At 50.8% G+C, this 15,742-nt stretch overlaps 2 protein-coding genes and 1 non-coding gene across 3 annotated transcripts; all 3 read left to right on the top strand.

Moving 5' to 3' along the window:
• The first annotated feature begins 1,856 nt into the window (after positions 1-1,856).
• LOC122466152 (serine protease 27-like) lies at positions 1,857-6,377 on the top strand. The gene is made up of 4 exons (XM_043548302.1): positions 1,857-1,872; positions 2,280-2,306; positions 5,638-5,800; positions 6,091-6,377. The coding sequence occupies exons 1-4, from the start codon at positions 1,857-1,859 to the stop codon at positions 6,332-6,334; spliced, it is 450 nt and encodes a 149-aa protein (XP_043404237.1). The 3' UTR covers positions 6,335-6,377.
• A 1,881-nt stretch (positions 6,378-8,258) lies between these two features.
• Positions 8,259-8,422, top strand: LOC119566530. The gene has a single exon (XR_005225687.1). It is a non-coding gene; the product is annotated as a U1 spliceosomal RNA (small nuclear RNA).
• Positions 8,423-10,277: 1,855 nt separating this feature from the next.
• LOC122466367 (brain-specific serine protease 4-like) lies at positions 10,278-11,537 on the top strand. The gene is made up of 2 exons (XM_043549687.1): positions 10,278-10,526; positions 10,990-11,537. Exons 1-2 carry the CDS (start codon positions 10,323-10,325, stop codon positions 11,266-11,268), a joined length of 483 nt encoding a protein of 160 aa, XP_043405622.1. The 5' UTR covers positions 10,278-10,322; the 3' UTR covers positions 11,269-11,537.
• The last annotated feature ends 4,205 nt before the right edge of the window (positions 11,538-15,742 follow it).

The following is a 15,742-nucleotide window of genomic DNA, read 5'->3' as shown; positions in this document are numbered from 1 at the left end:
ACGACATGGGGAGCCGGGTTCTGTGCAGTGCCTGGCACGACGGGGACCCCAATCTCTGGCGAGGGGTCCATGCAGGCCTGACACAAGAGTTGTTCTCTGCGCTCTGCCATTGCACGGCTAAATCCAGAGACAAGGTGGGTGAGGTCCTATCTTTTACTGGACCAACCTCTGTTGGTGAGAGAGATGCGCTTTTGCAGAGCTCTGCTGCAGGTCTGGGACAGGAACTCCCAACATCACAGCAATAGGTAACTGTCATACTCATACAGCTAAGGGTAGCCTAAAATCCCTCCTTTACCTGTAAGGGGTTAAGAAGCTCAAATAATCTGGTTGGCACCTGACCAAAAGAACCAATAAGAAAAAAAATACTTTCAAATTGGGGCGGGGGCGGGGGAGGGGGAGGTTTTGTTTGTGCTCTCTTTGTTGTTCTCTCTGGGACAGAGAGGGACCAGGGCAGGAAAAACCATCTCCTAAAACTTTACCTAAAATAAGCATCTAAGATTACAAAAATTGTAAATAAAGGCAAAAAAAAGTGTTAGGTTATCTTCTGTTTTAGCTTGTGAATTTTCCCTGTGCTAAGAGGGAGTTTTCTTCCTGTTTTTGTAACTTTGAAGTTGAGCCTAGAGGGGAATCCTCTGTGTTTTAAATCTTTTTATTACCCTGTAAAATTACCTTCCATCCTGATTTTACAGAGGTGCTTCTTTTTTCTTTATAATAAAGTTCTTCTTTTAAAAACCTAATGGTTTTTTAGTGTCCTTAAAAACCCAAGGGTCTGGTCTGTGCTCACTTTGTTAACCTATTGGTTAGTATATTATTCTCAAGCCTCCCCAAAAAAGGGGGTGAAAGGGCTTGGGGGGATACTTTGCGGAACAAGGGACTCCAAGTGGCCCTTTTCCTGAATCTTTGTCTATACCACTTGGTGGTGGAAGCAATACCGTACGAGGACAAAAAAAACAATTTGTGCCTTGGGAAAGTTTTTTAACCTAAACTGGTAAAAATAAGCTTAGGGGTCTTTCATGTGGGTCCCCACATCTGTACCCCAAAGTTCAGAGTGGGGAGGAAACCATAACAGTAACGGTGGAAGAGCAAACCTCTTCCTTTATCTCCACTTACCAATCACATTGCATATGCTGGACATTGCATCACCCCTCTGGGGATTGGCTGGGGGACGTTGCAGGACCAGCCCCTGTGCAACGCGCCCTTTCCACACGCGTGTGGACCCTGATCTCTACAGTCCTGGTTCATCTTGTCGGTTGTCGCCAGCATGAGAGTGCTGCTGATTATCTTAGCTTGCACAGACACCCGGCCTCCAGCATGCTGCTTAGCAATCCCCTATTTATAACTCACCCTCCCAGTCACCTTCCCAGACAGTGGTACTTTCTCACCTTAGAATCTATGAACCCCCTACTCTAACCATACCCCCATTACAACCTTAGCTTTGCCGGAGCACTCTCCTTGACCTGCTGTTCTCGGCACATTCAGTTGCTAACAAAACAGGGAAGTGAAAATCACAATGAGCCTCCCCACTGTAAACCTTTTTTGTTGGTTTACCAGGACGCCCGTTTATGGGGCAATTCCAGGTAGAGCAGACTGAGAACAGTCACACCCTGTTCACATGCAGAATTTAGCAGCACTTGGTTCCTTGAGTGGCTCATGAGGGGATGGGTCGCATCTGTTCTCTCTCGATCTGGGGAGGGCGGAGGCAGGAGCCTTGTCTATAAAAACCTGCCCCGGCACATTCGTTTCCCAGCCCGGCTTTGGTTGGAGCGATGGAGCCAGCTGGGTTTGGCCAAGACAGGACCATGCAAGGCTGGATCATGAGGCACCTCTGCTCCCTCCTGGCCACAACACTGCTGACGATGAGCCTGGTGCAGGGTGAGTGTGGGGTGGAGTGGAGATGGGAGACGGGGCCCTACTTCCCCAGGATGAGAGAGAGATATGGGCTTGCAGGAGAGGGAATTGGGCTAGTTAATAACAGAGGGATCCAACCCTTTCATCCTTCATAGATGCCCCTGTAAATCTAGCCCCTAGTTCTGCATTCACTCCTGAGCCACCCCATTCAGATCAATGGGGATTGTGGACTCTGGAATCTACAGAGGGCAATCTGAAGAGTGACTCTGCAAAGATTTTTAACTGTTGCTAAGGATAGTTTCAAGAGGGCGTGGCCTGAGAATTGTGGGTGAAAGTACTGGCACCCATTCCCCCAGACACATTGTGTCAGACCCCAGCAATGGCACCCCCAACATCCTAATATCTTTCCCTTCTCTTTCTTCACTCCCTAGGTGCCCAGGGTGCTCAGAATCAAACAGGTAAGACACACAGCGAAAAGCCAGCGTCACCTACCCTGGGTATGTGGAATGAGAATGAGGCTGGGAGCCAGGAATTCTGGGTCCTATCCCAGCTGTGGGATGGAAGTGGGGTCTAGGGGTTAGCGCAGGAGGGATCAGGTGGTGTCATTGGGGTTAGGGACAGGGGTTAAAGTTATCATAGGGTTAAGGTTATAATGAGGTCAGGATCTTATAGCATGAGAGTTATCAGGGGGGTGAGGGTCTGAGTTGAAATGTGGGCTTTCTTTCTTTCTTTCTTTCTTACATAGTGGCAGAATGAAGAAGTTAAAGTTCTACCAAGATGGCTTGTATCAACTTAACTGACCTATGTAAATAATATTTTGATCTTTAAGTGCCCTGGGACTATGCCCATGAATTGCAAGGGAATCCAGATTTTTCTGCCTCCCAGAATTAGCCTTGTGATTTTAATGGGATGCAGAGTTCTCTTTTTTGAATTTCCGATCCCCCTTTATATTAACCTAGGCCTAGCCCTGATGATAACCCTATGATAACCTTAACCTAATCTCCATGGCACTCTCAACCCCATAATAATGCTAGCCCTGTCTGCTCTTTCTTCATGCCCGAAGTGGTTGTGATACAGACATGCCCAAACTCACCCAGCCACATGCTGTCAGGGGTATTATATCTGTACCCGACCGTGTACAATGAAAGGGATGTGTGGGGTCTCTGAGATTGAGCTGATTGCTGTGGTTATTACGAGATGTCTCTGGCCTGTGTTATAGCAGGGGTCAGATTAGCTGATCACAATGGTGCCTTCTCACCATAGAACCTATGAACCCCCCTAAGCTAACCTTACCCCCATTACAACCTTAGCTTTGCTGGAGCACTGTCCTTGACCAGCTATTCTTGGCACATTCAGTTGCTAACAAAACAGGGAAGTGAAAATCACAATGGGCCTCCCCACCATAAACCTTGATTGTTGCACTTTTTTGTTGGTTTTCCAGGACGCCCGTTAACAGGGCAATTCCAGGTAGAGCAGACTGAGAACGGTCGCACCCTGTTCACAGGCAGAATTTAGCAGCACTTGGTTCCTTGAGTGGCTCATGAGGGGATGGGTCACACCTGTTCTCTCTCGATCTGGGGAGGGCGGAGGCAGGAGCCGTGTCTATAAAAACCTGCCCTGGTACATTCGTTCCCCAGCCGGGCTTTGGTCAGAGCAATGGAACCTGCTGGATTGGCCAAGACAGGACCAGGCGAGGCTGGATCATGAGGCATCTCTGCTCCCTCCTGGCCATAGCACTCTTGGTGACGAGCCTGGCGCTGGGTGAGTGTGGGGTGGAGTGGAGATGGGAAACGGGGCCCTACCTCCCATGGGGAGGGGAGAGGTATACTGGCTTGCGGGGAAGGGCCTCAGAACTGTGAGTGAAGCTATTGGCACACATTCCCTCAGACACAGCGTGTCAGACACCAGGAATGACTGTATCACCCCCCTTCCCCACAGACACACAGTCATAGCTTTCTTTTCTCTTTGTTTGCTCCATGGGTGCTCCAGTGAGTCAGAATCCGGCAGGTCAGACATCCACAGCAAAATGCCAGCGTTACCTGCCCTGGTCATTTGGGATGAAAATTACGATGGGAGCCAGGACTCCTGGGTCCTATCCTGGCTGCGCAAATGGAGTGGGGTCTCGTGTGTTAGAGCAGGGGGACAAGGTGGTATCATTGGGTTAGGGTTAAGGTTATCGTTGGGTTAGGGTTAAGGGAATCATTGGGTGAAGGTTATCATTGGGGTTATAACAAAATTTATCAGGGAGGTTAAGTTCATTGTCTAGTTTTCATTTGATTTCATTTCCAATTCTTTCTTTCTTTCTTTCTTTCTTTCTTTCTTTCTTTCTTTCTTTCTTTCTTTCTTTCTTTCTTTCTTTCTTTCTTTCCCACCTAGTGGCAGAATGAAGACAGGATGAGTTAAAGTTTTACCGAGATGGCTTCTGTTAATGTATTTAATTGGCCTATGTAAAAAGCACTTTTATATTTAAGTGGCCTTGTCCCCAGTCCCATGATATCTTTAACCTAACCTCCGTGGTAACCCCAACCACCAATAATCCCACCGCTGCCTGCTCTTTCTTCGCTCCCTAAGCGCTTGCAACATAGACGTGCCCAAACTCACCCAGCCACATGCTGGCAGGGACATTATCTCTGTGCCTGACCACGCACATTGAAGGGGACTCATGGGGACTCTGAGGCTCAGCTGATTGTCAAATTATTGTGAGACGTTTGTGTGGGGAACGAATTTAGAGCTTGGTGACGTAGGCTGTTGTCTTCCAAAAATGATGGGAAGTCTGAAAAGTGGATGCCCATGGAGACAGCCTCTGTTTACTGTCCGGACAAGATGCAGGCTGGAGAGTCACAAAGACAAATGAACCCCCAGAGAGTGCTCAGAAGAGATGTCTCCCCACACCCTGGGCTAAAAGGCAATAGCTTGTGATTGGATAAGAGAAGAAGATGGTCCATGTGGTTACCCATTACAGAAAGGTGCAGGGGGGGGGAAGGGCGGGTCCCAGGAACTGTGGGTCCCATCTTTAAGGGCTGGACAAGCGCTGGAAGAACTACCCATTGGGTGAGAAACATCTTAGTAGACAGGACAGTACTTTGCTAACAGGTACAGGCTGTAGATTGTGTTTTATGTTTTTCTTTTACTCATAGCTTTATGTTTCCACATCCTGTTCCTTCACTTTATTTTGATTCTCTGTTAAATCAACTTCAGCTTGGTTTTGCTGTAGACACGTCCAAGTGCCGGGTGCTAAGGAGAGGGTTGAACTGAGGGGAAAGCAGGGAACTGGGGGCGTACTGTTTCCACGGAGGCAGCAGATCGGTGCTCATGGCGGGTGTGCAGAAAGCAGGGGACTGGGCACTGGAGTGTAACGGGGTCAGGTGTGTAAATTTCCCCCAGCAGAGGGATCGAGCAGGGCTCACAGAGCACCTGGGAGGCCAGCAGCTGGTGGCAGGGAGAGTTGCCCCTGCTGGGCACTGTCAAGGCTCCCCTCCCCACCACCCCACTGGCAGCAGGAGGTTTTTGTGCAGCCCAGACACTGTGGGTCACCCTGAAAAGTTTCACAGTGCTCATGGGAGTTAGAATGAGACAAATAAAGTATCCAGAGTAAAACGCCAGTGTTACCTGCCCTGGACATGTGGAACCAGAGTGTGGCTGGGAACCAGGACTCCGGGTTCTATCCCAGGCTCTAGGAGGGGAACGAGTTGGTCTCTTATTGTCAGGTAGTATTTGTAATTATTTACACTCTCCCCACTTTAGCTCCCTTGCCCGGGGATAATGCCCGTTTCCCTCTTTTCTTCCCAGGCTGTGGCAAGCGTTTGGTCTCAGGGCGCATCTTGAATGGTCAGGCTGCGAAGGACGGGGCCTGGCCCTGGCAGGTCAGCGTGCAGCAAAACGGCTTCCACATCTGCGGCGGTTCGCTCATCTCTGAGAGCTGGGTGGTGTCAGGAGCTCATTGCTTCGATCCGTGAGTGCCCCAGGCAGGGCAGAGACAGTGACCGCGGCTGCTCTGGAAAAATTCCCTTTCCCTTTTCACTGGCTTCCTGGTGTGCAACATCACTGTGTGGCTGTTCCCCAGCCGCTCCACTCCAAAGGTCGCTGAATCTCAGCACTTTGTGAGCCATCCCCATGTGGCGTTATGTGTGGCTGTTTCCCAGCTGCCCTAACCCAGAGGTGGCTGCATTTCAGCGCCACACAAGCAATCCCCCTGTGGTATCACTGTGCCGCTGTTCCCCAATGGCGTTTTCCTGTATTCAGACCTGGGGTCAATTCAGCGTATCGGGTGCAGCTGGGTGAAAACCAGATTTTCGATCAGACCCACAACCAGACGTTCTCATCGGTGAAGCGGATCATCCTCCATCCCAGTTTTGACAGTGCCCCTCACCAGTCCGACATTGCCCTGGTGGAGCTGGAGAGTCTGATTTTGCTCACGGCCACCATCAGCCCGTGTGTCTGCTTGATGCCTCCGTTCGTGTGCCGGCTGGGACACCCTGTTGAGTGACAGGCTGGGGAACCCGTTTACCACAAAGTGAGTAAAACTTGTAGGCATTAGAGAGGGGAAGAGCAGGGGAAGAACCCAGCACCAGGTGAAGGTTACAGGCCGGGTGATGGCAGCCTCATATGTTCACAGATGAACTGAGAGTTACTTGGTTATAGAATCATAGAACTGTAGGACTGGAAGGGGCCTCGAGAGGTCATCTAGTCCAGTCCCCTGCACTCATGGCAGGACTAATTATTATTCGGGCACCGTTACAATTAGATGGCTATGCAGCCATTGTTACACAGTTACATGGTGGGGTGCAATAGAGGTCTATAAAATCATGACTGGTGTGGAGAAAGTGAATAAGGAAGTGTTATTTACCCCTTCACATAACACAAGAACCTATGAAATTAACAGGCAGCAGGTTTAAAACAAACATAAGGAAGTATTTCTTGATAGAAAACATAGCCAATCGATGGAACTCTTTGCCAGAGAAAGTTGTGCCGGCCAAAAGCATAACTGGGTTCCAAAAAAAAGGAGATAAGTTCATGGAGGGTAGGTCCATCAGTGGCTATTAGCCAAGATGGTCAGGGGTGCAACCCCATGCTCTGGGTGTCCCTAAACCTCTGACTGCAAGAGGGTGGGACTGGACAACAGGGCATGGATCACTCAAAACTGCTCTGTTCTGTTCATTCTTTCTGAAGCGTCCGGCATTGGCCACTGCTGGATAGATGGATCACCGGTCTGACCCAGGGTGGCAATTCTTACGCTCATGGTTATACAGCCAGAGGTGTATGGTTACAGAGTTATGTTTTTATACAGGTGTGGTTCTATTTTTTACAGTTATAGGATTGTACAGTTACATAGTTATGCAGGTACAGTTATACAGTTGTACAATTATATGGTTATATGGTCACCGTTCTATCTAATGATATCGGTACAATTATACCGTATGGGATTCTACAGACGCAGTTATATGGTTAAATAATTATACACTTGTACAGCTATACAGCCACAGTTATACCTTGAAAAAGGTCCAATTATACAATTGTACAAAAACAACGAGGAGTCCTTGTGGTACCTTAGAGACTAACACATTTATTTGGGCAGAAGCTTTCGTGTGCTAAACCCCACTTTGTCAGATGCATGGAGAGAAAAATACAGTAGGCAGTGTGACCAAGTTCCTCCTCTGCCTTGGTGGGTCCTGCGCTTACTGGCGGATTTGCTTGCCTCAGAGGTTCACGGCAGCCCCCAGTTTGGCCACTTTTGCTAGTGGCTCAAACCGGCCATTCACTCAGCTACCCTCATCACTGGCCAGCATGGGGAAAAGGAAGAAGAACAATCCCTGCAGTCTCTGCTGATCCACCATGGGGGTCGGGGAACAGCCCAGAGACCTTCCCCTCTGGTGGAACCCACAGTCCAGGTTGACTCCTCCTGTGTCTGACCAGGAGTTGGGAGGTTTGGGGGGAACCCGGGCCCGCCCTCTACTCCGGGTTCCAGCCCAGGGCCCTGTGGAATGCAGCTGTCTAGAGTGCCTCCTGGAACAGCTGTGTGAGAGCTACAACTCCCTGGGCTACTTCCCCATGGCCTCCTCCCAACACCTTCTTTATCCTCACCATAGGACCTTCCTCCTGGTGTCTGATAATGCTTGTACATCTCAGTCCTCCAACAGTCCGAGTTCTCACTCTCAGCTCCTAGTGCCTCTTGCTCCCAGCTCCTCACACACACACACCACAAACTGAAGTGAGCTCCTTTTTAAACTCAGGTGCCCTGATTAGCCAGCCTGCCCTAATTGATTCTAGCAGCTTCTTAATTGGCTCCAGGTGTCCTAATTAGCCTGCCTGAATTTGTTCCACCAAGATCCTTCTTGTTCTGGAACTGCCCCTGTTACCTTACCCAGGGGAAAAGGACCTGCTTAATCTGGGGCTAATACATCTGGCTTCTATCACTTACCTGGCAGGGGAGATACCATGGTCACGAAGGTGGTTCTCCCAGGGCAAGGCTCATCCATTGCACTGCGAGTGTGCTGACCCCTGCGATTTCCCCAAATGCGGGAAACTTGACTGCATAATTTGTGGTAGTGGGGGACTGCATTCGTGCTGTCCCCTGGTTAAAAAAAAACAAAACACTCTCCTGTAGCCATCTGGCCTGACCCTGTCACAGCAGGTATAAATACTCAGCACATGAAAAGATGGGAGTTGCCTTACCAAGTGGGGGGGTCAGTGCTAACGAGGCCAATTCAATCAGGGTGGATGTGGCCCATTCCCAACAGTTGACAAGAAGGGGTGAGTATCAACAGAGGGAAAATTACTTTTTGTAGCGACCCAGCCACTCCCAGTGTTTTTTCGGGCCTAATTTGACGGTGTCCAGTTTGCAAATTAATTCCAGTTCTGCAGTTTCTCATTGAAGTCTGTTTTTGAAGTTTTTTTGTTGAAGAATGGCCACTTTTAAGTCAGTTATTGAGTGTCCAGGGAGACTGAAGTGTTCTCCGACTGGTTTTTTGAATGTTACAATTCTTGAGGTCTGATTTGTGTCCATTTACTCTTTTGCGTAGAGACTGTCCGCTTTGGCCAATGTACATGAAACTGCAGAACTTAGCTGAAAACCCAGAATTTTGCACAGCTGTGAAAATTTAAATCGATAAAAATTGAATCAAAAATCTTAAAACTCAGCATCGGTATCATCTATCAAAATTATTTAAAAAAATAAGATTTCAATTCTGACGAGCCTGGTTATAATCATTTGCATTTCTGCAGGCTCCGTTATATGGTTAGACACTGGTGTAGCTGCAGCTCTGTAGTTTACACAGTTATGCACCCTTTTTAGGTGTGAGGTTCAGATGCAATCTAGTTACTGCAGTACCTCAGGCCGTAGGGATGCTCTTATTTTACTTTAAACCTGTGTCAGCCCATGTTGCCTTAACTCATTTCAGAGCAGGTTTCAGCTAAACTAAAACTAGCCACTCCCTGGGTTTACACAAAGAGGGTATGGCTTCAGTCTGGTGTGCGGGTGAGCAATGTTGCCATCTAGTGGCTGCAGGGATTCAATGGGGGATTCAATTCCTGGCACAAGGAAAGGATGTTCAAATATGGGGCGGGGGAGGGGGGTGCGTGTATGTGTGTACGCATTCATGTGACCTAATCTGGGTTTCAAACCACTCCTACTGGTGTAGTTGGCACCTGTCTATTTACCGTTGCCGGCTCTAGACCAAGAGGAAGCAGTGTCAGAGGCGGCCCATCAGCTGGTACCCAACGTTGTCAAATCACACACCTAGTGGTATCCTCATGGCCATGTGTGTAGCCCGGACCTGGAACTGAGCAGCATCTGCTCAGAGATTTAAACCCATTGAACAAAACCAGGGCAAACTGTGTGTACACAAGGCTCAGCATGTTCAAATGCAACCTACAGGCCTTGAGTGTCAAAGGGATTTAGGCACCTAATGGTGAAGATGGGCTCCTAATGGCATAGTCAAACGTAGCTGTGCAGGTTAGGTGCCTAACTCCCATTGACGCTCTCTTAGACTTAGGTTCCAAAGTGCCAGCTGCTGTAGGTGCCTTGGAGCTTTTCAAAACCCCACTGGACACCTTCCTGTTTCCATAGGTGCCCACATCCCTTTGACAATCTGGCCCCAGTGTCTATAATAAGACTTAGGCTCCTAAATCAGTTTGGGCCTGTAAAACTGAGAGGAGCAAAACTGAATGGAGCAACACCCTGCATCACCAGGGGCTGAAGCCAAAGCCTGAGCAAATTAGCTTCCCAGTGCCCCTGGGCGTGCTACTCTCTAAAGCTGGCCCTGGCACAACTGAGCTGTGGAGGGGCTCAGAAAGAAAAACATTGAGAACCCCTGCATTAGACCCCCCTCCCCTTCCAAAGGCGGGGATAGAACCCAGGAGTCCTGGCTCAGACCTGCCGTGTGATAACACACTGGACGCTGCTCCCCTGCCAGAGCTGGGAACCTTGTATAGAGCTTTAACGTGATAGCTTTATATGTGACTTCCACTCATGCCCCATGAGTTACCCAGCCCTCGGGCCTTTCGTTCCAGTAAGTTCTTCCCTATCGAAGACGCTGCAGGAGGTGGAGGTGCTCACCGTAGACTCCAAGGTCTGCAACAGTCGCTTCCGTGAAGCATTAAAAAAGCCTGCGGATTACAGCCCCATCAAAGAGGACATGTTGTGTGCCGGGTACATGGAAGGCTATAAAGGCTTTGCTCCGGTGAGATTCTCTGACTGACATCTGGAGACCTCCCTTTGTGCTGGGCGCAGCCCAAATCCCCAGTGAGATAAGGGCCCTCATTGCTCCTGGCTCCTTGTCCCTGTTGACTTGGTGTTGTGTTTCGGGGGGATCCACCAAACAGTGGGCATGGATGGAGGGGCTGAGCCCTGAGTTCATTCCCCAGAGTTAGACAGGGCACCTCTTGGCTTGAGGATGCGCCATAGAGTATAAAGTCAGCAGGGTCCATCAGCCCATTCAGTCAGGCCTACTGTATAACCCAGCCCACAACTGCACCCAGTTACCCCTTCACTGAGCCCCAAGGTTTGTGTCTGGGTAAAGCATCTCCCAGAAAGGCAGCCAGCGGGGATGTGAAACCATCGAGAGATGGAGAATCCACCACTGATCTTGTGGACGAAGGAGGCTGGACCCCACCCTCAAATCCTATTTCTTTCCCTGTCTCTAGGGTGACTTCGGGGGACCCCTGGTGTGCGAACAGAATGGGACCTGGTACCTTGGTGGGATTGTGAGCTGGTTACTGACGATGACAGTGAATGGGGTAACCAGCGTTGCTGACGGTTACCCTGGGGTTTACAACCGCCCGAATGCCCACAATGAGTGGATACAAAAGAACGTGCCTGGTGTGACTTTCACGGTAGTGAACTTTCCTTCAAACAGTGCCCATTCCTCTGCCATAATCCCCAGGATCCTTCTCCTCACTATACTTCTGTGGATGACCCTGTGACCCCTCTTAGATTGGGTCCCCATCCCACACCAGCACTTCCTCTCCCTTTGTGCAAATAGACCATCTCACCTGTGGCACTAGGCCTGGGTATTCACACCCTACACACTGTGGTAACAATCTTTGTGCAAAATACCCCTTATGAGATATCATTTGAAAACTAATAACTATGTAATCGTTCATACCCTTGTGTGATGTATGTATGCGATGGGTGCTAAGAATTATGGAGATATGCTGGATGGTACCTAAAGTATGTTCATACCAGGTGTATTCGGGGGAGTTAAACAGATTGCTCCTAAGGGAAGGACTGTGTGTTTACCTCAGTTTACACAGAAGCAGTGTACAGACCTATCAAGCTAACAAGGGTGGAGGCAAACCTCACACTGACAAGTGGGGAGAAGACAGCCTGGTGTCTACACCCAGCAGGAGAGAGAAGCTCCATCTGGGTTTTACTTTTCCGAAGGATCCATTTCAAAGGTTTATTGGTCTGAACCTTGTGTGATAACCAACTGAATTAACTGATTGGGTACAATCTTGCTGCATTAGAAAAGGGTATGGCGTGAGGTCTTTTCTGAAAGCTAATGACCTCCTGGTGCTTAATATCATTGTGAAATGTCTGTATAAACACTATATGAGGAAATATGGATACTTAATGATATTATGCTTTAAAGTCTGTGGCTAAACTGGGAGAAAGTTTCCCGCCCAGATAGGACTGGGGGCCGGGGGACAGACTGGACTCCTATGTACCTGTCTCCTATGTAAATTAAGCCTGGTAGAATCAAAACAATGGAAGCCCCATTTACACACAGGAGGAAGGAAAGCCCCCCAGGAAGGAAGAAAAGCCTGAGGCCATCCTGCCTCTTGAAACAAGCTCGTTGAACTTTGGGAGATATAAGCCAGGAGAGAAGCCACCTTTGGCATCCATCACTACACTCACAGAGAAGGGAACAGAGCCCTTGCATGCTGAGAAAAATGGGTCCTTCAACCAAGGGTGGGGGCGTTGAAGGCTCTGGAACTGAATATAGGTGAGAAACTTGCTTAGGCAAAGATCTTTCGCCTAGGCAGACAAGGGAACCAGCCCCTTGTGCTTCTGTGGTAGATCCTGCACAGACCCCCCTGACTGAGATCAGGGCCCCCGTCACTCCAGGTGCTGCAGAGACTGACTACGAGCCCGGGCAGGGATGTGTCAGCCAGGGGTGGAGGTGGGGTGGGGGGTGAGGCTGTGGACTTTTGAAGGATGGGGCACAAGTGAAGGAGCGACTGAAGGGCAAATGATAAAGCCACTGCGCTCGGGGGTGGGGGATGTTTCTATAGCTCCCCCCCATGTACTCCTCTTCCCCCCCACCACTTCCCCATCTGCCACCAAACTGCTGCGGGGGCAGGAAATCTCTCTGATGCCCCCCGCGGTTGCCAGCAGTCTCCCACGCTGCTCTCCCTCCCATTGGCCTCCAGCAGCTGGGACGGCCTGTGACGCCTCCGTTTCCACTCTGGGGAAATGGGTGGCGGGGGCAGGTCCCTGGAAGTAGAGGGGAGCAGGGGGCTGCCGTCACTGAGGTGCGGAAGAACGGGCCAGCCGGGGGGATTCTGACCCCAGAGCCCTGGCCACCCGTGGGCACCAAGCACAGGAGCTCGGGCGAGGTGATCACAACGGTCCCGTCTGGTTTGAGAATTGACATGTCTGTGTCTGGACTTCCGGATATAGCCCCGGACGGCATCCCAGAAAGGCGATTGCAGCAAAGAGCAGGCCTGGCTCCTCGCCTTGATTTCTCCGCCGAAGAGAAACAGCTGGGATGTCAGATAAATCACCCAGGGTCAGCATGGGGAACCATCCTGCTGCCGATTCGGCTGCAAACCTCTGGGCCTCACAGCGGAGGGGAGGAGAGACAAGGGCCCGGGCTCAGAAGTGCCGGGGGCTTCTCATCAGAGAGCCGCAGGGCTAGGAGGGAGCGCAAGGGTCATCTAGTCCAACCCCCTGCCGAGATACAGGATTTGTTGTGTCTGAACCATCCCTGACAGGTGGCTCCAGCCTCCTTTTAAAACCCTCCAGTGTGAAGGAGCTTCCTTGACCCTCCCTAGGCAGGTCTGTGCCATTGTCCTGCGGTTCTTACCCACCAACTCACGCGGCCCAAGTCACCCCCCATCTTCAACCCGGGGCTGTCTGCTCTGCTCCCCAGAGGCTAAGCTGGGCTGTCCCAACCCAGGGCTCATGTGGGGCCGGCTCATGGGGGGCGCTGTGCTCCTGGCTGGCCTCACTGCTGGTGCTGGCCATATTGCTAGCTAAAAGAGGATCGAGAGAGAATCACAGACCCCCAAAGGAAGGGGAGGTGTCGACTGGAGGGGGCGATCCTGCCCCCCAGGGGAATAGACTGCGGGGAGCAGCCCCCATCTGTTACTTGACCCACAGCTCGCTCTGCCAGTGTCCAAGATTTAATTCTGGGGAAATGAAAGTAAAACCTCAGCTGGTTTCTATTTCCTCCTGCCCAGCAGCTGGGCTCTGACCCCGAAGGAGATTGGCTCCCAGTCATGGGAGGGGTGTAGCCAGAGGCTATTAATAGCCACTGGTAGGTGGGGCTGGGAGCCAGGACTCCTGGGTTCTCTCATGCACTCTGGGAGAGGAGGGAAGTCTGGTGGGCTGGGAGCCAGGACTCCAGGGTTCTATTCCTAGCTTTAGGAGGGGAGTGGGGTCTAGTGGGTTAGAGAAGGGGGGTAGGGAGCCAGGACTCCTGGGTTCTGTCTCCAGCTTTGGGAGGGGAATGGGGGTGTGTCCCCGGGCTCCCTGGTACTTTTTCTTTCATAAAATGGAGGTAAAATTGATCATCAAAACATTTTGCAATTTGTGGGGCAAGGAGCTCTATGCTACCCTCTAGTGATAGAGGTGAAGAGCCAGCGGGTGATGAGTCCAGGGATCAACTGATTGTACCAGATACCCTGAAAAGGGTCATGCCATGATCTGAAAGTTACTGGACACTTCGGGGTTGCAAAAACCTTAGCCAAGCGAAAGGCGAATTTCTGCTGGGTGGATGTAGAAAACGGAGGCAGGAAATGTGAGGTGGCTTGAGAGAAGCAGAGCCCCAACGTGGAGATAATCTTGTGGGGGCACCGACGGGGCACGATGTTGCTGACGTGGTTTGGACTTTGCCTGAGACAGAATCTAGAGGGGAGCATTGGCTAGTCGCTATGGACACCTTCACAAACCGGCCCCTAAGAAATCCAGAGGCTGGGACGGTAGCCGAGGTCCCAGGGAATGAATCCTCACCAGGTGCGGGCTCCCAGGTAAGTTATGCACAGCTCATGGGTGGAGCTGTGAGTCCAAAGTGTTTCAACAGCTTGGTGAGATTCTAGGGATCCATTACCCGGGTCGATCTAACTCTCAGGGTCGTTCAGCTCCGGATCAGGCTTCCCAGGGAGGTTGCGGGATCCCCGTCACTGGAGGCTTTTAAGAGCAAGTTGGACGAACCCCTGTCAGGGCTCATCTAGATTTACTTGGCCCTGCTTCTGCACAAGAGGCTGGACTAGGTGACCTCTCGAGGTCCCTTCCAGCCCCACAGCTCTATGGTTCTCTGTAAGGTCATGTGGGGAAACTGTTAGAAGCGGGGCCTGCTCGGGTCCCACAATGCTAGGGGAAAGAAGAGTGAGAGCCCAAAGCTGGATAAACCTGGGAGGGACCCTCCACAGCACTGACCTGAGTAAACAAAGTGGTGCACAGGATAGAGCTGGGTCCCAGGACTAACCCTAAAGCTACCCTAAGGACCATCTGAGGGCACATCGGGGGGGGGGGGCAGGATTTCAGCTTGGCATCCGCCCAAATCTGAAAATGTAGCGGTGGAAGCTGAGGCTGGAAGGGTTGTGACATTGATGAGTCCCCCATTGGAACAGATGGGGCAGGGATTGTCAGAGGCTGCAGCTCTCGCAGACACAATAGGCGTTCCTCAGGGGTCCATTGAACCCAGCTGGGAACCCGGGAGCAGAGTTTGATGCAAAACCATTTTATTTTTGACCACACGTGATGGGGGTGCAGCGTCCATATATGCAGTCACACACAAGGGGCACTGTGGAGCTGTAGGAGGGGCTACCTATAAACCCTACCCCACTTAGAGTGCCCATCTTCTAGTGATCCAATCCCAAACATCCTTGATCTGCATGTCCAAACACTGCCCCCTAGAGGTGCCTTGGAGCAGTGCCCCTCTTCTCCAAGTGATTAGTTCAGGCTCTCTGCAGACTCCGGCAGCGTCGTTGCACCAGTTACACTTGTGCCAGTTCACACCTCTCTGTGAAATCAGCCCAGGCTCTCTGGAGATGTAGCAAGTGTTGCCATGTGGGTCACATATCGGGCAGTTCACACCTCTCCAAGCAATCAGCTCAGGCTCTCTGCAGACTCAGCCAGTGTTCCTCTCAGTCACACTCAGGGCAGCTCTCCCTTCTCATTGCAATAGGGTCAGGCTCTCTGCAGACTCAGGCATGCGGGTATTGATGATAG

The sequence above is a fragment of the Chelonia mydas genome, chromosome 6 (assembly GCF_015237465.2).
Source record: "Chelonia mydas isolate rCheMyd1 chromosome 6, rCheMyd1.pri.v2, whole genome shotgun sequence".
Taxonomy (NCBI): Eukaryota; Metazoa; Chordata; order Testudines; family Cheloniidae; genus Chelonia; species Chelonia mydas.
The sequence above is the reverse complement of the archived record's forward strand: the minus strand, read 5'-3'. Positions and strand labels throughout refer to the sequence as shown.

Excerpts from the sequence above, each read along its gene's own strand:
- LOC122466152 (XM_043548302.1), top strand. Across the intron at positions 2,307-5,637 it reads GGGTGCTCAGAATCAAACAG|GCTGTGGCAAGCGTTTGGTC; the intron begins GTAAGACACACA and ends TTTTCTTCCCAG. Across the intron at positions 5,801-6,090 it reads GGAGCTCATTGCTTCGATCC|ACCTGGGGTCAATTCAGCGT; the intron begins GTGAGTGCCCCA and ends TCCTGTATTCAG.
- LOC122466367 (XM_043549687.1), top strand. The coding sequence starts at position 10,323 with ATGAGTTACCCAGCCCTCGGGCCTTTCGTTCCAGTAAGTTCTTCCCTA. Across the intron at positions 10,527-10,989 it reads GCTATAAAGGCTTTGCTCCG|GGTGACTTCGGGGGACCCCT; the intron begins GTGAGATTCTCT and ends CCCTGTCTCTAG.